General features: G+C 34.9%; 1 protein-coding gene across 1 annotated transcript in view; it reads left to right on the forward strand.

Annotated features, from left to right (window-relative positions):
* Window positions 1–22,667, forward strand: part of MNAT1 (MNAT1 component of CDK activating kinase) — a 218,372-nt gene that overhangs the window by 133,454 nt on the left and 62,251 nt on the right. Inside the window, exon 7 of the mRNA XM_070593141.1 lies at window positions 7,997–8,118. Coding sequence (XP_070449242.1) covers window positions 7,997–8,118 — 122 coding nt within the window. The remainder of the gene's footprint in view (window positions 1–7,996; window positions 8,119–22,667) is intronic.

A 22,667-nucleotide genomic window follows, 5' to 3' on the forward strand; every position in this document is an offset into this window, starting at 1 on the left:
TGTCATGAAAATAACACAAAAGTTTCTGAATTTTGTAAGGATTGGGGAGGGAGAAAAATTAAATATTTCATCTTTACCAAATTGCTGTAAATTATAGATAGCTTAAGAGAAAAGATTTCCTTAAATCTGGAAAAACAAAATATTAAGGAACCAGCAATGTTTCAGACAAAAAGTTATACAAATTATAATGATTCTCTTCAGTTCATTTAGTCCTATGTGGTTAATATTTGTTCAGAAGAAATACTTGTTCTGCTTGAATCCAATTTTTCCATTAGTTCTAGAAATTCTTATCAGTATCAGTTTTATAATCTTACAGTTATCATTGACCTGTACTTGTCAAAGTCCTTTCCATGAATCTCCTTCAAAGATGAAGCATTTTTGCAGGAATGCTTTTGCAGGAGCATCAAACAGTAACTCTCTGTGAGTGACAAAGACTTAAAAATGGCCATGGTTAAGTGTCTGATGAGGGTTCATTATAGTGGAATTGACAAAGAAATTTGGTTATTTCTATGACACAACATTTTAAGATAACTGTTATACCAAGACATATCATATTTCCAGAAATCAGATTTCACACAATTTCTGGAACACTTAAAACATATATCTACACAAATATAACAAAAAGAAGGCTTAATATTACTTCTTGTTTGACAATGCTTCCCATGTAATTTAACATATTAAATAAATTTAATGAGTATAACATCTCTCTTTTTATAGGTAGAGAGAATAATTCGTTTGTGATTTTCCAAGGGCTCTCTGGAAAATCCCAAAGTTATTTCAAGGTCAAAAAGACTCCATTTAAGGGGCCGGCCCCATGGCTGAGTGGTTAAGTTCGAGTGCTCTGCTTCGGCGGCCCACGGTTTCGCCGGTTCACATCCTAGGTGCGGACATGGCACTGCTCATCAAACCATGCTGAGGTGGCATCCCACATGCCACAACTAGAAGGACCTACAACTAAAAATACACAACTATGTACTGGGGGGCTTTGGGAGAAAAAGGAAAAAAAAAAAATCTTTAAAAAAAAAGACTTTATTTGGAATTCGATTCTTTTGGGGGGCGGTGAAGTTTGTCAAAGATATGAAAAGATCTTAAAAACATTTGGTCAATTAGGATCATAGGTCACTGTGAAACAATACTTGGTTGTCTGTTTAACTATAAATTAGAGACTTTGCAGGCAAGTAAAGAATGTTAAGCAGTTGTAAAGGAAAAAGTAAGAAAGAAAGAAACCTTATCTCTTTTAATAGAGAAGACTCCTGTTTTCTTAAGAGATTAGACCCTGTTGATAAATATAAAGTGAAGCAGAGCAAATCATTTTGGTAAGACACAAAACCTCTGCTATCCAAGCAGATTACTTAAAAGGTAAAGGAAAACTTTTCACAATATCTTATCAAGAGCAGACCAGTAGTCCAAGAAAACTTTGTCCTTTTAACAGAGAGAAAATCAAATTCTAGTTTTGCACCAGCTTACTTTTGACATTAAAGCTCATTTTTGTTTTACATATATAAATTTATTTTAATCTTAGCCAGCTTGATCACATGCAAAATTCCTTCTCCAAGATTCCTTTTTCACAAACCTTCTACAACCTTCTTTTTTACTTTCAGATTTTGTCCTCTGTTTTTCCTCTTTCCCATTCTGAAATAACCAGCATCATTTTAGGACAAAATTTCTTTCTTTTCTTTCAACTATATGCATCTCTATCCCTCATAGCTTCTCTTACCAGAAACACGTATCCTACTTTCCTTGCATATAGAGATATTTCCCTTATTATTTCTAGTAGCTTTAAACAATTGTGAATGGTCTATTACTGGCAAATTTATGAATACATTTCATAATTCCTAAAAGTATATTTTTCTCCTAGTAAAATTTCCAGTGTGCACAAAACACATGTTTACCAATAGACCCGAATACCTTTAGTTCCTCTGTAAAGGAAGCCAAAAAGAGATAAACCTATCTTTGGTAATGTTTCAGTATTTTATTTTTATTTTGTTTGGAGATGATCTAGATAGTTAATGAATTTAGCTTAACCTTATTTAACTTAACTTGGTAAAACTTTAAGGTTTCATGTAACCAAAAGATTTTGGAAATTTTTGCTGGAAAGTTCACCTAGAAACTCTTAGTCCCTTTACATCTATTTAAATCATTTGTTCTTAACAATTATGTTTAGATTACCTATAAAAACTTCATTAGACTTTAATCAAAGTCAGTCATCATCCTAAGTTATTTTTCTGGCTGACAAATTTTGTAATAGAAATAACATGAATTTAGTTGATTAGTAAACTCAGTTAGATAAAAGTATTATATTTAATGCTGATTACTTTAAAGACATGCCTGTTTTAATTAAGCCCACAACTTTAAGCTATTCTTCATTTACTTAAGGTTCATCTTAGGTCAGATGAACTTGAAAAAACATTTGGGTTGTTTTTATATTTCTAAAAATTTTAGGAATCTTTAATTCGTGTAAGTGCTTAATTTTCTTTAAGCCAATTAAATAGAGCTCTTTACAAGTTAATTTTGGCAGTACCATGTAGAGGTAGAAAAATCCCACACATCTACAAATTTGCACATTCACACACACACATATACATATGTACACGTATCAACACACAGATGCAAACAGAGAGCTTATTATAGCTTCTAAAATTTTAGCCATGTATCAGGTACAATAATACAAAACTCACTACTTATAAAAGAAATTGGATCTAAATTGTGTTTCTGGCAGATGGAATAAGTTAAGGTGACCAACTCAGATTGCTAAAGCTTTTTACTAAAATTTCTGAAGACAATTAATGTTTTTGTCATTTGCTTAAGTTTCAAATAACCTTTCCCCTTTTGTTTTCCTTCTGGTAAGAATTACCTCCCTGAAGTTTGCATTTCAAACAGATGGGCTAGATAAGAGTTTCTGGAGAAGACCAAGTAGAACATTTACAGAGAAAGAATGCAAGTTCCTCCAAGAAGGACTTTGAAGTGTTTCCTAATGCCAGAATTTTTACAATACCTACAAGTCTGTTGAGATTAATAGGGGAGGTTTTGGGATTGGTAAAAAAGAACTGATGAGTTTCTAGAGCTGCATTTCTGGTTTTGCAAAGATTTGTAAGATAAGGATAGTTGCTTTTAATTCCTCACAAAATTGAGTTGCAAACTAAATGATATCATAGTGTGACCCACCCATCCAACCACATTATCTTCAGTTTCCTTTTTTGTGTCAGGGAGAAGATTTCCAACTAAGATGGAAATCAAAAGATTTTTATGTTTTGAATTTAGAGCTGTTTGTCTTTGGAATGTTTTAGTAAATGCTTCCACAAAGATTTTAAAAGGTTTTTCTTTCCCTCTTGGTAGATATTTTATTTTACCTTAGGGCAGATGGCCTTAGAAATTTTTCTTTTTCCTATCATGCTGTGCAGTTTTCAGCCAGAGCAAACAACAGATCTTTCTGGCAATATTGAACAGCCCCCATTGGATATAAGAGCAATCTCCAAAGAGCGTGCAAGGAATACTACCTCCCCAAGATCCAGTGTCACTCCTGTAGGGGAAGAACACATTTCCTCTACCCACTCTGGATCCCTCTGGCCGAACAACAAATTAAATTCAAATGAGACAGAATAACAGGAGAAAATTAAACAAAGCTTTATAACATGTATACATGGGAGAGGCTAAGGAAAACTGAGCTACTTGCCAAAATGGCGGAAGCTCTCACCTTAAATACCACCCTCAGCTAAAGACAAAAGAGGATGTTGGGGGTAGGGGGAGTGAGTTATGGGAGATCACCAGAAAAGCAAAGTAAATGAGTAAGATTATTATGCAGGTTTAAGTCCTTGCCTTCTCCATTGATAAGAGTTTCTAAGGATAAGGTCATCTCCCCTTCTTCCTGGTATAGAGAGGGAGACACCTTTACAGATGGAGATGTCCTTTACAAATGTAAATGTCTCTTAACAAAGGATAACTAATTCTACTTTTCAGAGTTTCTCTCATGTCTGCAGTTTTTAAAAGTAACCAGCCCAAAATAATCTTCATGCCAAAGAGAGGTATTTTGGGGTGGCCAATTCCAGTCTCTCATACTCCCAAAGATAGCCCAAAAAAAGAACTGACAACGTGTGTGTCCTAGGCAGGCAGAAAGCCAAGCTAAGTTCATAAAACACAAAACAAGTCAAGCAAGAAGGCAGTGGCTATCCCTGAGAGAGAATGGATCAATAACTAGTGGGTCTGGATTTGAAAAGGAAGGAACAGTATGAAATTTTGTTTTCTTCTCTTGGCTGTGCGCTACCAGTAGAGATTTTAGAGAGTTGACTCTGGTAAGAATTCTCATCCTTCACTAGCCTTTGCCAGTTTTCCCAGGATCCCCTCTACAGGTTCTTGAATCTGACAGAATTTGGCAAGGTTTTTCATTAATTTTAACTTTAGTTTCCTTTAGCTGTTTAAAGGAATAGCATAACAGTTTATTAGAAGATACTTCAGAATCTTGTCAACTCCGGGAGGGGCCCATATGGGATCCCTCATGAGAGTACAAATGAGGGCATTTGAGTTGCTGTTGAAGAATTTGCTTAGGGCCTTTGAGGATAATCTCTTTTCCAGTGTCCCAGTTGATTACAATTGAGACATTGATCCCTGGGCCAGCGTTTTGATGATGGACCCCTAGGAGGTGTAATAGGGGAGGCCTAGGTGTTCTTCTAGATACCTTTTGTGTCTTTAATTTTTCACTAGTCGTTTGTAACAAAACTTTCAATGAAGCTGTTTTGGAATCTTGAAACCTTTTGGAAGCTTCTATATACCAATTAAAATAGGTATCCCATTCTGTTTCTTTGATTTGGGAACTTTTGTTTTTAAGTACACTTCTTAAATAAGTGATCTTGTCTAATTGGAACATTCTCCATGATGGCCATTATAATTCTCGGTTGTTTTTAGTAAGATTTTGCCGTTTTTCTAGATATGTATAGCTTCTGGGAATGCAGTTCTTAGAGAGAAAGTAAGCAGGTGTGCTGGAAGGTGGTGTGCTCAGTTCTTTGGAATTTAAGGATTTATTTATTTATTCATTCATTTATAATTTTTTGTTTTATTTATTTATCTTTTGGCTAAGGCCTTTGGTTTCTCAGAGCCAAACTAATACCTAAAAGAGATGTACCAATAGGTTTGGAATTGTGTGAGGTTTTACACTGTACCTCATTGTGTGGAAATTTTATTGAGGTTGGTGGGTGCCCTATTGTCAATCTAACTCATTCCGTAACCAACTTATGGGAGTCTTTGGGTTAGGTGGTGAGCATTCTAACAGCTTTTAAAATGCTTGATCTGTGCCCACCAACTTTTATGGCTTTTTGGCTTCTGACATTCCCATTAGTAATAGCCTTTATCTACACAAAACAAGACAGACAAACATGAGCACCTTAACACACCAGTAGTAACTAAGAGATATCACTGTGGCCTGGCCAAGAGAAGGCCCTGGATATATCACCAGGAGTTCCCAGCATGGAACCTGGGAGTGGGTAAAGGATTGAATCAGCAGAACCCCACAAATGTGGACTCTGGACTGGAGTTCCACACAATGGGAAACTCTAGAGTGGAATACCAGCAGTTCCCAAAGTGGAATCTGGGGACAGAACCAAGGGTTGGGGTTTTCCACTTAAATGGGGGAACTGGGGTCTGAACTACTAACACTTCCCAAAAGGAGCTTGACACGAAGAGGACGGAGCTCAGAACTGAGAGGAACTTACCTACACCCTTTGGAAATGCTGAGAAAGATAGGGAACTCAAAGGGCTCATGGGTACCATGTCTGTGTTTCTTGTTGTCTCCGAAGTCGTCAGAAGTCTCTTTTGGTCCTGTCGCTGCCACCAAATCTTGTAAAAAATGAAATTTAATTGAGTAAATTTGAAGATCAAATTGGCATTATTCAATAATTCACGAGTCAAGCAGCATCCCTTCTAGCAAGTAGAAAGGAGCTCCAAAGAGCTGTACAAAATGGAAGACTTTTATAGGCAGGGGGAGGTGGGGCGAGGAAGTTCAAAAAGTAGATTGTTTCAGGCAGGGTCACCTTCCTTTGGGGGAAGGTGGGGTCTGTCAGGCAGATTACCTCACTATTGCTGACCAGATAATTCCTGATTGACTGGTTAAAGGTCACATTCCTGGGAGAGATTAAAACTGCAGTTAGGTTGGGTATTAAGTCTTGGTTTGCTGATGTGGGGTTTAGCACAAATGACTCCATTTTGGGCCTGTTTTTTCTTTCTTAACACTGGGAACCTCATGTAATTGGGATCATTCAATATTCATCCTTTTGTGACTGGTTTATTTCACTTATTAGCATGATATCTCCATGGTTCATCCACGTTTTAGCATGTGTCAAAATTTCCTTCCTTTTTAAGGCTAAATAAAATTTCATTGTGTTTGTTTACCACATTTTGTTTATTCATTCGTCCATTGATGGACATATGGGTTGCTTCTGCCTTTTGGCTATTGTGAATAATGCTGCTATGAACATGGTTATACAAATATCTATTCGAGTTCCTGGTTTCACTACTTTTGGATATATACCCAGAAGTGGAATTACGGGCTCACAGGATAATTCTATATTTAATTTTTTGAGGACTTGCCATCCTATTTCTCATAGTGGCTGCACCATTTTACATTTCCACCAGCAGTGTACAACAATTCTGATTTCTCCACAATCTTGTCAACACTTGCTATTTTCTTTGTTGTTTGTTCTTATTTGGATAATGGCCATCCTAAATAGCCATGGGTTAGCTGGTATCTCATCGTGGTTTTGATTTGGGTTCCCCTAATGACTGGTGATGTTAAGCATCTTTTCATGTACTTATTGGCCATTTGTATGTCTTTGGAGAAATGTCTGTTCAAGTCCTTTGCCCCTGTTTGGTGAAGACCTTTTGAGTGATGGTGTCAGAGAAGCTATTAATATGATGGTAAACTAACTAGGATCATGCTAGATGGGATTAAACTTGTTGACAAGAAAAACCACAAGTCAGATGTGGACATCTTGTATGGTTGTCTCTCACTGCCTCAGTTGCACTTTATCACTTTTAAGTCGTGGGTTTTTCCTTTTTTTAAAATAAAAGAGATAACAAATGTGCTATGTATCCAACTTAGTGAATTAGGGAAAAAAGTAAAGGGAGCTAAGGGAGGTAACAACAGAAATAATTTATAAACTAGAAAATGGTAGAATAAATAATTGCAAGAACTGGTTTTTATTAAAAAGTTAAGAAATAGGGAAGTTGTCAAGAACTAGAGCAAGAAAAATAACAGAACTAGAGTTAGAATCAGAAAACATGGACCATATCAAAAATAGGGATTTTTAAAATTAGAATTCTATGCTCAGATGTATGATAAATATGTAAATCTCAATGTGATGATGCTATATGGCTGAGTGGCATTTTGTTTTGTATACTTGTGATCAAATATGGTTATTTTATTTTAGTTGTCCAGTAGTTCTTTCTTTTTAGAAAAATTCGTGGATATTTCATTCAACTTAATTTTTAGCATAAAATTTTCTCATTGTGTGTGTGTAAGTAGACATCATATACACACGTTTGGTAAGTAAGTTTAATTCAATTGTAAAGACTTAAGAGAACAGACATTTATGTGGCAAAACTTTGCAGAGAATAATTTCATTAGTGTTCTTCCCCAATTAGACTTTCAAGAAAACACTGATTACCAAAACTGTCAAAGTTGTATAATAAGAATAGGAAAATGTGAGGATAGACTATTCTTATATATTTGCTGAATTCTACCATTGGCATCAAACAGCTATGCTTCTTAAGGCCAAATTTGAATTTAATGATTGATTTGGTTTTCCTCCTTTAAATCATGTGTCAGTGACTATATGTTGATTATATAATGTGAGTTTCAGTGATATAATAAATTGTACCCATGGAATAGCAGACATAATGGATAATGTTTTTAATGTGAGGAATTTAGTCCATCTTTAAAATCACTACAAATAAGTAGTAATATGAAAGTAATATTAAAAGGTATTGCTTTCCTTCCTTTTTCTAACAGGGACAACATATTTCATTAGCACCTATTCAAAAGCTTGAAGAAGCTCTCTATGAATACCAACCACTGCAAATAGAGACATGTGGACCACAAGTTCCTGAGCTTGAGATGCTAGGACGACTTGGGTAAGTGCCCAAAAGAACTTCTCATTGAGGAGCTGATGTTTAGGGCTTTGTTGGTACTGTTTTTAACTGACACATTAGCATTCTTAGATTTTGAGTTTATAGAACTTTGTTCTTTTGTAATAAATGAATGGTGTTTAATACTAAGTTGATGAATTATTTTTTCTATGGTCTTGTTAGGTCTTCTGAGATTGAGACTGGATTGTATTATTTCCCTTCTAAGGCTGTCCTTGGCAGCCTTACTGAAGTAGCTGTTCATTTTCAGCTCACTGTGTGTGTTTTTAGAAATAGAGGCTTAATTTAGTCAGTAGTAAACCAGTAAAAATATGAGAGTTGAGCTCTTTGCCATGAAAAAGAAGAGATTTACTCACTGCTGTCTATAGTGAAACTGTATTTATGAGAAATGAGCCACAAAATATATTTTGTCAAAAGGTATAATGTAGGTTGGCCCAGTGGCTCAAAAGCCATATTATATGTGTCAATTTTGGAAATTAACCTGGGATCTTGGCTTTTGTGAGTGATGCAGATGATCATAGTCTGTCTCGGGCATAAGTGGATATTTGTATACTTGAAGGCAAAGACTTTGTTGGATGGAGCAAATCATATTTTGATCTGGTGCCTCAATCAAAACTATTGAATGAAAAGATGATGCAGAAACCCTTGTTTATTAACACAATAAAATAGTGTAAAGAATATAACATGAAAAGAAAATAATGGGTACAGTGAGACTAAGTAATTAAAAAGTAATAAAAAAAAGACCACAACAGCAAAAATAAGATCGATGAAACAGATAATAAAACTTACATGCATCTTCAAAACCAAAACCAAAATCTTGAACACGATGTATAGTATTTTACATATGAACATGAAGGCTCCCAGGTCAAATTACTATTAAAATGATAGATCATTTACTTATCTGCTATTTGGTAGATCTTAAGATTTTCTTTAGTTCTATATTCTCTTAAAGTCCTACAACCTCCAAGCATGAAGCTGTGGGGATGTGAAACAAAGCCTAAAACCTCTTTTGAGTTTGAGAGAAAAATTTATTAAATAATTGGTCTAAATGCTAAAATTAAAGCTTGAGAAGAAAGGCAATATTGGGTTTTATGATATAAAAAGTTATAAGTGATATAGACATTTTGATTTCTTATCTCTTACTGGGTTAGCAAGAGCCAGAATTTTGTATCTCTAAAATGCATTTTCTTAAAATCTTTGCTTTTAATGTCAACAAAGGCAAAGTATTTAAAATAGTACTCCTTTCTTGTAGAGTTTAGCATTTTCCAATAATTTTGTCATCAAAATTACATTAGAAAGATCATGGAAATGGCCATACATAATAACAATGCACAAGTAAAATGTAAGACAATAATTAGTACAAAGAATAGGAAGAGGGAAAAAACTGTGCTACTATAATATTCTTACACTAGACATGAAGTGTTATAAAAATATCTGGAGATAGGCTGTGATAAGTTAAAGACAGGTTTAGTATAAACCTTAGAGCAACTACTAAAAATGTAAAACAAAGAGGGATAGTCAAGAAGTCAATGGGGGGAGAAAATAATGAGATCATAAAAAACAATCCATTAATGAAAAGGACGGGAAAAGAGGGAGGCAAAAAATAAAGAAATGGGATAATTAGGAAACAAGTAGCATGTTGGTAGGTTTAATCTTAACTATTTTGGTAATTATATTAAATGTAAATGTTCTAAACCAGCACTATCCAATAAAACTTTCTGAAATGATGGAAATATTCTATGTCTGTGCTGTCCAATGTAGTAGCTACCAGTTACATGTTTCTACTGAGCACTTGAATGTGCCTAATGCAGTTCAAGAATTGAAATTTAAATTTTATTCAGTTTAATTTAAATAACCACATATGGCTAGTGGCTGCCGTATTGGATAGCACAGTTCTCAATACTCTAAATAATAGGCGGAGATTGCCAGATTGGATTTAAAAAGCAAGATTTATACTATATGTTTTCTACAAGGATCTGGCATTATATATAAAGATATAATTTCTCTGAGCTTTAAAAGTTTCTCTAAACTTCTTGGATCTATAATTCATTGTTTGTTTTAAAGATTGGTACCTGAGCTAACATCTGTTGCCAATCTTTTTTCCACTTCTTTTCGCCCAAAACTCCCCAGTACATAGTTGTATATTCTAGTTGTAGGTCCTTCTGGTTCTGCTGTGTGGGACACCACCTCAACATGGCCTGATGAGCGGCACCATGTCCACACCCAGGATCCAAACCAGCAAAACCCTGGGTGGCCAAAGCGGAGGGTGCGAACTTAACCACTGGGCCACAGGGCCGGCCCCTTTGATTTGTTGTTTTTATTTTGTAAATATCTCAACCATTATCTCTTCACAGATTTATTCTCCCCCCTTTTCTCTCTGTTTTCACTCTAAGACTCTGATTTCACATATGTTAGACTTTTTGGTGTTGTTTTACAGTTCTTGGATGCTCTGTTTTGTGTTTTTCAGTCTTTTCTTAAATTTGTGTTTCCAAAGTTGGAAAATTTCTCTTGTTCTATCTTCAAGTTCACTTATTCTTCTTTGTGTCCCTTCTGCTGCTAAGCCCATCAAAGAAATTCTTTGTGATATTGTGTTTTTGTATCTAACATTTCCATTTCACTCCCTTTTGTAATTTTCATCTCTGCTGCAATTTCCTGTTTATACGTTATCCATCTTTTCCACTAGATCCTTTAATTTATTGATCATCTTATTTTAAAGTGCCTCTTTGATAGTTCCAACCTCTCTGAGTCTGGTTCTGTTGACTATTTTATGTCTTAATGGTAGATTTGTTTTTCTTGCTTTCTTGTGTTGATCGTAATTATTGTTTGAATATTGGATGTTCTGTGCAACAGAACTGTAGTGACTGAGGTAAATAATATTTATGCCCAGAAATATTTATGTCCCTTTTCTGTCAGGTCATTAGTGTAGGGAGTTTAGTATTAAGCATGTGGTTTGATCTCAGTTTGGGTTTTGTTGTTGCTCTGGTTCTTCCAGTCATGGTCTGTTGCCACTTGCGCCTAGTAAGAGGCCTGGAGTGCTGGAGGGATTTTCTTAGTCTTCTAGGTCTACCCTCAGCTTTCAGCAGGGTCTGCAAGGGGGTTGCACAGAGGGTTCTCTCTTGGTACCCCTCACAAGCAGTAAACTGCTCTTGCTTTTTACTTGAAATAAGTTGTGTGGTGGGTTCAAGGGGTTTCTTAGTTCTCCTGTTCCAGCCTTAGTCTTAGGAGGTTGTGTGTGCTGGAGTCTCAGGGTGGTGCTTTCTCAGTGTACCTGTCTCTTTCCCAGAGGAAGACACCTTCTGTCTCCTACTTTAGGATGCAGGTGGGCAGCGGCTGGAGAGCTTTCATTAATCATTGACTATCTAGAATACAGTTAGTTCCAGAAGTCTAGAAGTAGACTTTTGTCTCTCTCAACAAAGACTGTTCATACGTTCTACATCCACAACAGTTAAGAAGGCAAATTGTTCTGATTACAGATAAATCTGTATGTATTTCAAGCAATAGACCTTGACCGCAATAGTTTCTTTTAGCCATCTGTGGCTAAGTAGTGGAGGAATTTCTAGATCATCAATGATGACATCAGAATTGCTAAAGAAACATTGACTTTTTCTTGATGTAGAACTATTTATCTACTGAAATAGAACATACCTCACACTTTCCTTCTCTTCAGCCTTCTACCTTGAGAAAGGGATTGAATTCCTTACAGATGCTTTTACATTTTGGAGCTGAGATTAGCTCCAAGTGGTCTCTTTGGTGATATGTTACGACCACATCCTTAAACATTTGCCAAAATAAATCCTAAATTGAATTCTTATGCTACTAGTTCATTTTATTCTCTGAAATTATTATTTGTAACTATATGCTTTCCTATTTTTTTCTTATTACTCTAGATCTAAGAATATATTTTTACCTAATCTAATTTTCAGAAACATTTAGAGAGAAACTGAAGAAGTTGCTCTGTGAAGTGACTTTTCAAAGAATGATTTGATATTCTCGAAGGTGCTGCTCTTGAGGTACAGGGAATATAAACTTCAGTTGACTGAAGGTATAATAGTTACACATCTGTCCTAAGAATTGTCTACATCTTTCTGGAAGATTGCATCTAATAAGCCCCAGTTATCCCTTTACAATTGGCTGTCCCCCTTCCCCCAGTCCTCTAGCTTCTAGTCTTCTCTCTTTTCTTTTTCTATTACAATAAAATTTCTATTTTATATTATGTTACCCTACAGAGGAACAAGTTCAGGTTCTCTAGAGGCAAATAGAGACTAAGTTTCTCGTTTCCAGTCTCTTATTTCTGCTTTGAAATCTATATGACATAATGAGGTTAAGAATAGTACACTTTATATATTCACTTTAGTTGGTGCAAAACTGTGGATGCAGGCACTTTCAAAATAATTTTAATTATATATTTTTGGGAGTGGATGCCATAAGGTTTTGGAGGTATTGTGTCTCCAAAGAACTACATTTTGTCGTTATGTATTTTGATAAAGGATGATATCAAAAGTACATTGCCATGAGATTTTAGGTGGTTTTTACTGAAATCTTTTCTAAATTTAGTTAAACTTGAGAAGTGGATGAAGAATAAATGAAAATTTCTCATTCAGGAGGGTAATTATGAATATATTATTGTAGTTCAAGTGGCACTGGCAGTAACCTTCTCAAGGCAATATGTAAACATGTTTTATTAATTCTGTGCCAGTGGGAGCAAGCATTGGGAAAACTTAACTGCTAATTGAAATTCCCCAGACTACGGCTTTAGTGGTTAATCTAGTAAAGTCTCGTTGATTGGCACCATGAGACTGTCTTTTTAATAATCAACTGGCTTTCTAGTTAATATTTTACTACCTTCCACCCAAAGAAGAGTTATTCCTTTAACTGATATGAATTATGAGCATTTATTAGTTTTATTCATCAATCTCAATATTCATCTATTTAAATAGATAAAAGTGATTTATTTAATATGAACTGTTCATTTGTGAGCCCATTGTAGGAATAAGGAAAAACTGTTGTTTTATAAGATAAAATATGATCTTTAAGCAAAATGCATGTTTTTCAGTTATCCTTATTTATGAATTTAAATGAAGCCATTTGCTACAAAAATTCTGTAGAATAAAATTTTAATCTTCATTTCCTGTAGAACATTTCTGTATGTTTCTTTGTGGTGGAGTGCTGTAGCCAAATTGACATGTTCATTTCTGTCTCTTCTGTTAACTGATATAAGTTCTGTGCTATTAATTATGCTAGCTTTGGAAAATAGCTTTAAACTATGATGGTTTAATATTTTGAGTCCTTCCTCACTAGATGCTAAGAATCAGTAATGAAAAAAATTGTGGTAGTAGTGATAGTATTGAATTAACTCAGCAACTAGAACCTGATGATAATCAGAAGAAAGTCTCTTGTTTGATCTCCATCAGCACCTGTCAGTTTTGTTTTCTTGTGTGGTCGTAGACTAGGTTGGCAAAAACCAATCTGCTGAGCAAAAGTAACTGACTGGTTATAGCGAAAGTAACTGACCTGTGGCAAAGCAATTAATAGTGTTCATTTTTGAGGGAATAGGGTAGGGTATAGTCCTCCCAAAATAGAAGATGCACCTTCACAGTAACCTTGGAGACACTTTTCATGACCATTTTTTTGTTCTTAAAAAGTCGGTAAATTGGAACTTTATCTGCCAAGAATTTGAGAGGAGATGTTGAATGCACTCTAACAAATGTTTTATTGTAACGCTGTCTTTGTCTCCTGTCTTAAGCCCTTCCTTACTGTTGCCAGAGAAAACTTTTTTTTAAAGATTTTATTTTTCCTTTTTCTCCCAAAGACCCCCGGTACATAGTTGTGTATTTTCAGTTGTGGGTCCATCTAGTTGTGGCATGTGGGATGCCGCTTCAGCGTGGCTTGATGAGCGGTGCCATGTCCGCACCCAGGATTCGAACTGGTGAAACACTGGGCCGCCGAAGTAGAGCGTGCTGACTTAACCATTACTCGGCTATGGGGCCGGCCCCCAGAGAAAACTTTCTAATTTGTCAATCTGGTTATGTCTCTCTATCATTAATATCCTTCAGTGGCTCATCATCACCTACATAATCTGACCCCATCTACCTTATGGCCATAGATCCTGCCCTTCTCATACTTGGTGGTTTTTAAGAACCTCGTGGTGTCTCTCAGATTTTTGTGCCATTGCATGTGCTGTTTCGTTTCCTTAGGAAGCTCTTGGCCTTTATATTTGTGGCACAGTCCCCCCAGTAAGTTCTTTCTCTTTTTTCCTCCCTATGCGTGCATTGTCTGTTTTTGCTGTTTGCCCTATTTTCTATTGGGGTGGTTTTGTTTTCCTTATTTATTTATATGAGTCAGCTGTATAGTAAGACTATTAAGTCTTGAAATTTTAGTTTTATTTTTTTTATTCTTATATTGTTTATGATGTGAAGTAGTTTTAATCTCTGAGCAGTAAGATATATTGATGATGTCCTGTTAATTTTCCATTGTTCTTCTACTTAGGATGTTCTAAACTAACACAAAACTTTGTTTTTATTTATATTCTAAATTTTTATGTAGCTTCAATTTTTACATTTAGTCACTTAATCCGTCTGGAATTTATTTTGTTGTAATGAGCTGTAAAAAAAATCTTTATTCTGTTTTTTCAACATAAATCACTTGGCCTAGAATAGTTTGTTCAATAACCCTTTTCTCCATTGATGTGTGATATACTAGGACTTTTTCTCCACTGCCCTTCCTTTTTCATTAATCTGTCTTTCAGTTTCTTTAACAGTATCACTTTATTATTTATTTAAGTACATGATATGTTTTGATATTGTCATGTATTTATTTTCTATTGCTGTGTATCAAATTACCACAAATTTAAGCAGCTTAAAACAACATCCATCTTTATTTCATTTGTTATCAGTATCTGAGTCCGTGGTCTGGGCGTGGTTACCTGGATCCTCTACTCAGGTTGCACATGGCTGCAGTTAAAGTGTCAGCAGGTGCTGTGGTTCCATGTAAGCGAGGCTTGGGAGTCGTCTTCCAAGCTCGTTCATGTTACTGGCAGAATTGGTTTCCTTGCAGATGTAGAAGTCGCAGTGGCTTTCATCTTCTTCAGTGCCAGCAGGAGAAAATCTCTTCGAATCTCTTCCTTTTAAGGTCTCCTACCTGATTAAGCCTGGTGCTTTTTATTTCCTCACAATCAACCAATTTGAGATCTTAATTACTTTTGCAAAATCTCTTTTGCCATATAATATAATTTCAGGAGTGAAATCCATCATGTCCGTGAGGAAAGAATTATGCAAGGAAGCACACAGGGGGTTGGAATCTTGGGGGCCGTCTCAGGATTCTTCCTACCACAGATGGGGCAAGTCTTCGATTGCCACTTATCCTTTTCAGAGTATTCTTAGCATTTTTGTACATTTATTCTTCCAACTAAACTTTGTTCACCAAAGAGCAACAAAGCACTCTATAATTCTTTCAAGTTTTCTGTATGTTTGAAAATTTTCATAATGAAATATCGTGAAACTAGTAATCAAACGAAACAGACCAAAACCCACCAACAGCTGACTTAAGATACAGCCAGCCCTGTTGCCCCCTGGAAAACAACCAAACACCACTGCCTGTGGGATTTTATTTGGAATTGCTTTAAACTTATAAACTGATTAGAAAAGAATGAGCATTTAAAACTTACTGAGTTTTTATGTCTCACACATTTCTTCGAAATTAATTTTTGTTATATCATACTTGTGATGCTGTTGTAAAATTGTTTTCATTATGCTTTCTAACTAGTTTTTGCTTAAGTATATTTTTGGTTTATACCAGCTGCTTTATTGAACTCTAATAATTTTAATTGTTCTATTAGGTGAATGCCTGGGGTTTTATTTGGAAGTCAGTCATCTGAAAAAATGAATTTTTTCTTTTTAAATGCTTTATCTCTGACTTCAGTTTCATATTTTATTGCATTTGGCTAGAACTTCTTGATCTGGTGTTACACAATTCTGGTAACTGCAGTTTCTTGTTGCTGATTTTTTTGGTGAATGTTTCAAGTGTTTCATCATTATTGTGTTTGCTGTTTGTTTGAGTGGTTTTTCTTACCATTTTGAATTAAGTATCCTTTTAAATCCCCTTGAAGAAATTTCTATATTTTTGGTCAAGGTCTTTGCCTATTGACTTCTTATACAGGGATTGCCTAAGAATGGAGAAAAGGTGTTTGTTTTGTTTTTGATACTCTCTACTTAAGTTTGTATGTTAGTTTCAGAAAAAGTCTCAGGGGCCCCAGAAAATCAAAGAATATGGAAAAATACGAAAGTCACAAAGAAGATTACAGTATGTGTATCCATGTAATCTATATTATACTTTGTTATAATTATCAAAGCGTTACTAAATTAACTTATTTTGTTAGCCATGATGGCAAAATGTCTTTAGTATCTGTATTCATTGGCATTTGAATTAGAAATCAGCTTACACATCTAACACGAACCTTTGTGCTTCAAGTTCTAGTCTGGCTCTAGTCTGGTAAGTTTTAAATGTTTTTTATGCAGTCACGGAAAAAAATATGTTTCTGCTTGAAGCAGTTGTCAAACAAGCTTCTTTCATCAACAGTCAGACACAGGGCAGCTGAATGAGGCTGTTTAGTCTAGAGTAAATGCTCACGAGATTACAAGGTCACTGAGGAAATGCAATTATGCACTTGATTCCAGAATAGGCTTTTGTAGTAGCGACTTTAAGAGTATTAAATCATAATATTAATTAAAAAATATATATTCCAAAATTAATCTCAGAAAAGTAGCACTAAATACACTAAATTATTTAGTTTAATAATAAAATTATAATTATAAATTATTACAATGAAATATAGTTTTAATTCACATTTATACAGGACCCTAAAAAAAGCAAGTTAAATTTATTATTGGAATCTGATCAGTTTTTCCCAAAAATCACTATAAGATTCAGTAGACTCTGTATCTATACGTAATTGTCTCCATTGGGAAATGAAACTTCATCGTATTTAGCTCATGTTAATTGAGAAAACAATTGATTATTTAGCAGCTCCTTTACTGTTGTTATTCATTCAGTCATGAAGTACCTGCTCTCTGCCAGTTACTGTTCTAGGTGCTGAGAAAATAGTAGTGAGCAAAACAGAAAACACATGTTATGAAGCTTACATTCTACTGGGGTGAAATGAACAATAAAAATACACTGATGAGTCTGTTGGATGATAACTAGTACTTTGAAGACAAATACCACAGGATAAAGGGATATATAGTGATTGGGGTAGAGTGCTATTTTTACATAGGTGGTGGAGGAATCTTTTGTAGGATGATATTTGAATAGACGTGAATTAAGCAAAGAAGCTAATCATGTGATATCATGGGGAAAGTGAGAAGGAACTGTAAGTGCAAAGGCCCTGAGGTGGGAGTGTGAGTGAGGAAGAGAAAGGAAGTCAGTGTCTGAAGCAGAGTGAACTGGGGAATAGTGGAAGATGAGGTCAGAGTGGTAGCAAGTTTTTAAGTAAGGAGGCAGACTGGGCCCAATCAGATAAGGTAGGGTCTTTTAGTTGATGGTCAAGGCTTGGGCTTTTACTTTGAAGGAGATGGGAAGTCATAGAAGAATTTTGAACAGTGTGTCATATGACTTGTATTTAGAAAGGTTTGTTATAGGAGAATTGACAGTAGGGTGAAAAAAGAAAACTTGCTGCAGTCCTGGTCAAGATGTTAGTGGCTTATACTAAGAGGGTAGCAGTGTAGTTGCTGAGAAAGTGGTCAGATTAGGGATCTCATCTTGATAGCTGAGAGTAGAGAATTTTTGCTGCATTGGATGTGAGGAGTACTAAAAAGTTCCTCTCAGGGTTATATCTGAGCAACAGAGTTGCTATTTACTGTGATGGGGAGGGGTTCTTTGAGACAGCGTTGTTATGTCGGTTGCTTTATGTTATTTATCAAATATTATTGTTAAAAATATGTTTCTAAAGAGACTGCAAGAGCTGGGAAAAACCTTAGAGATACTCTGTGCAACTCTCCTCTTTTATGGGAGAGTGAACTGTCATGAGTTCCCTATAGGAGAGGACAGAGAGGAAAACTCATGTTCATTGTCACTTCTCTGGTTTGTGCAGAACTAGGACTGGATTCTTAGGCCCTTAGGGTACTTTTTCTCTGCTGTACCATATGGTCTTGCCATATACAGAGCTTTATTTTTATGTTTTTAGATTATTATGCTTTCAGATAGTATATTTAAGGGCAATGAATTCAAATTATGAAACAACTTCCTTATTTATATTCTTAAAAAAAATGTAAATAAAATTATTGACTCTTAGCATGAGCCAAGTTCTCCATCTCCATTCTGTGTTTTTTTTTTTGGTGAGGAAAATAGGATTGAGTTGGGCATAGTGACTCACAAGCTTTTGGGTTGGAGCATAAGTAGAGGTGACCTGATAGCAGAAGTGTAGCAAGGGCAGGTGCCAGGCATGGTCTATCCCAGGTGCAGGCAATAAAGGGTTGCACTGTCAAGAGAGAATTAGAAAAAAATAATAAAAGTAATTAAAATTTGTTTTTTTTACCACCATGTACTAGAAGTTCTAAACAGTGTTGGTTTTCAAATAGTCCTTCCTGAAAAAATCTTTTGTTGGTCCAAGTTCTAAACAATTGCTGTTGTTACTTTTGAATTTAATAGTATATATGTAAGTTTCCAATTAGCACATCTTTATTTTTTGTTCTTTAATAGCACTATATGGTACACAGAAGTCGATTCAGAGAACTGCTAGTTTTATAGTCAGCCCCAGCTCCACCTACTCCCCCAACACCTATGAAATCAGCTACATTTAACCTCACTCAAGAGTGAGTTTGTGAGGTTTTGGACCTCCTCTCTCGTTTCTGGCAAATTTCCATTTCCGTCTTTTCTGTGGCACTGTGTATTCCTGAGTTTAAGTAGTAGATTTGAAGAAAACAGTGATAGCCCCAGTGATTGTAAAGATAAAGAATAGAACTTAAGTTCTTGGAGCATTTATTTGTGTCTAAAGCTTTTCAACTGGGGGACATGTGAAAGTTGCTAGAATCAATTCTATAGAAACAAAGACTTGAACCATATTGCAATTTCTGGAATTTATTGTGAAATAGGTGTTTTATGAAACTCTGTCAAACTCATCATTAAGTTATTGCCTAGCTACTTGGGTATCTGTTGCTTCAGGAAAGAAACTTGAAATTAAAAATAACAAAAAATATACTTCAGCTGATTATGAACAATGATAAATTGACAAATCTGGCTTTATTAACCTATTGAATATGAATATTCAAAGATAAATTTGAATGAATTCATTGACAGATTTGAAGAAGTCAAAACTCAAAACAGAAACTATAATGTGCCCCATCTATTAGGTACTTATAAATACTTTCCTGTTTTCAGAAGTTAAATTAATGTAATTAATGAGTATTTTAATTTGTTACTTTCTTCTTTCATGATATAAATTTTATTTTAATTTTACATTAAAACTTTTTTACTGGCATAATTATGTGTACAAAGTCCAGTAAAAGAAAATCTCACTATCTGTGTGTCTTTTCTGCATTGTTACTATTTTTCATTTCATGATTATTACTGAAAATTTTGTTGTATAGAGGATCAGGTGTGGTAAAAAATGTTCTACTTTGGCTGTCCAACATGCTGGGTGTGCAACTGCCTCCTAAGAGTTGGCCCTAAATATGGGATCCTGTGTCATAGGTTTCTATACCACCAAAACATCTTGTCAATTTAATCATAAAAATAAATTCTCCATCATATTTGGCCATACTGCTTCCTGAAGAATGTGGAGACTTAGAGAGATTTGAAGAAAAATGAGCAATAAAAATAAGTAATGGTAAGGAATTAGATCTTAATTAGATTAAAAGAATTGTGATTGTTGAATCTGGAAAAGAAATGGCTCTGCTTTGGGAAAGCAGAATGAACATGGTTGGTTAATCATTTTTTAGTTTGTGAAGGAATTTTGAAGGGATACTGTTTTTGAAAGGAAAGTTGCCAATAAGATGGTAAAATGTAGATCAGATGACCAGCCAGGGTTGGCTCTTCATGCTGAAATTTCATTGTGGGAGAAGATGCTGATTGGTTCTATGTAGTTTTGGTATTTATTTGACTGAGAACAAGATGCTATTTTAGGTACTTTTTCAAAGCCTATTGCCATTCTTGGATTCTGCATGCCTCAACATAACTTTTTTGCCTCTGCTCAGCTCCTAAATTTTCACTTTTTGTCGTACTGTTTATTTTTATGTTTCTAAATAAAACAATTATACTGCAGTTTCTTGATTTCCAATGTTAGATGCCTCTTGACATCTTAGTGTGAGAGATCAGGATTTAGCCATCTAAAATTCCTTCCCTATCCTTATCTTCCTTCCTCTGTTATCTCCCAATATGGTTATATCACACTTTTTAAATTGAATCAATATTCACTATTTCCAAGGAGACTATGTAAATATTATTTTCAGCTGAGCCATTTTGTACAATGATTGTGTTTCTTTAGATTTTTCATAATGATTGCCTTGCTTTTTATTTTATTTTTTGTCTTCAAATTTTCCCTTTAGATTTAATCAGCATCTGCTTACCTCATCAAACCCTAAAATCATCTTACGCTTTCTAGGGCTAATGGATATGAAAACAAAATAGAATCTTACCATTTATCACCTTCTGTTTTCTTTTAACCTCCTTATCCAGTGTAGACAGCACTTCAGTGCTGTTTTTGTTAATAGCTCAGTCTCTCCTGTCCTTATGTTTGCCTTGTGTTATAGGCATGCAGTTTATCTGCTCTGCTAATTTGTGATGGATAACATCAGGGCTTCTGAGATTGCTGCTTTCTAAGTCTTTTAAAAATATTCTGCCAACAAGTGATTAGCTGTCTTTAGATTTAGAGAAAATTGCTTCAACCTTTAGATCTCTTTCCTTGAGTTTTACCTCAAACTTAGTTTAGAAAGAATTGAAAGTTAGAGAGGCAGGAGCAGTAATATTTATTTCATTTTCCTATTCCCTTCCTCCCTCCTAGAGAAGAAAAGGAAGAAAGATTCAATGGGTTGGACTTGATAGTGAGAGACAGGAGTCTTTCCAGTTGTAAGACGTGTTTGGACAGCTCTGGCTCCCAGTGTCAGCAGCAGGAGGGTATTTCTTGGAACTCTCTGGTGACTTTTCCATGAAGCCGGCATTCTTTCTTAGGAAGGCTTAGCTCTTACCTTTAGCCTTTATCCTCTCATTTGGTTGAAGTTAACATGTATAGCCTGATAGCTTGCCTACTGGTCTAGGTGTTTATTTATTTATTTATTATAGATCATTTATCCAGTACTATCTTAACTCTCAACTTAAAGTTTAAAAATGATATTGAAGGGCTATATTATTAGTGTTTTCAGATTGCAGATTATGTCCAGTATTTTGAAAAATGGAATAAAATAGAAAGTAAACTAGCCAAGGGCATTGTACTTGGTAAATGTGTTGTTTTGTGAAACTCCCATTTCAGTTATATGTGTGTGTGTTTGCACGTTTGTAGTTGGTTTTCACATAGAGTATATTTACTAATTATGGTAAGAAAAGTTTGAGAAATGCTGCTTTAAACACAGAACACACAGTAGTTAAAGTCACTACTCAAATTGTTTCTGAAGTCTAGGAAACATACGTTTGAGGTCAAGGGAAATTATGTACAGGCATAGGTGGGCATAGCCTCTGATTTTCTTTTATCATAATGCTTTTTGGAATTTCATGTTTCTGACTCTTTTTATCAGAGAAAATAGTCATCCCCATTTATCATCTAGGTTGAATGGACTCTTTATTTGTTTTATAATTTTAAGTTATTTTATGAATAATTTGCAGATGTAAGAATAAATTAATAGTGGAAAACAACTTTATTAGAAAATGTATTAGATATTTAAACATAGCACAGTCAGTTTTTTTATTCTGTATGTTGTTGGTTTAGGCAGTATACAACATCCTTTGAGTGCAGCTAACCACTGATCAATGGTCATGCATAAACATGGAACATAGCCATCTTGTAAATATTGTCAGTATTTCAAATGCATCTCTAATAAATTCTGGCTTATCGCTACTTCTGGTTCCACTTACATTTGTATCATCCAAATGCAAAAACATCAACAATAAGCTTACTATTATCTCTTGTTTTTTTTGCATTTGCATTGTCAAAATTAGTTTTGGAAACTTTGATGCCTTGTAATTTGGTTGAAGAGAGGACCACCATCTTTTTTTGCCATATAATTACAAAAGGTTCTTATTTTTAGATTTATAAACACCAGTTAGAATAACCAATCCAATTAATTATTCATTTCTACATTATCTCCTAACTTCCAAAAGCTTTGTATATGCACCTGCCTATAGCATTTATATGCTTCAAAACTATAGCCAGTACATTATGATACACAAACATCATGAAAAATAAAAAAATTTTGACACACATTCTTTCAGCAAAATGGTTGGTCAAAGTTCTTGTCCTATATTATTGTAGAATGAAATCTGTCCTGTTTAATCCTGACTAGATGAGAATACGTTTCCTTTTTCTCCTTAAAAATGCACACTTGAGTGACTGCACA

Source organism: Equus przewalskii, chromosome 25 (genome assembly GCF_037783145.1).
Source record: "Equus przewalskii isolate Varuska chromosome 25, EquPr2, whole genome shotgun sequence".
NCBI lineage: Eukaryota > Metazoa > Chordata > Mammalia > Perissodactyla > Equidae > Equus > Equus przewalskii.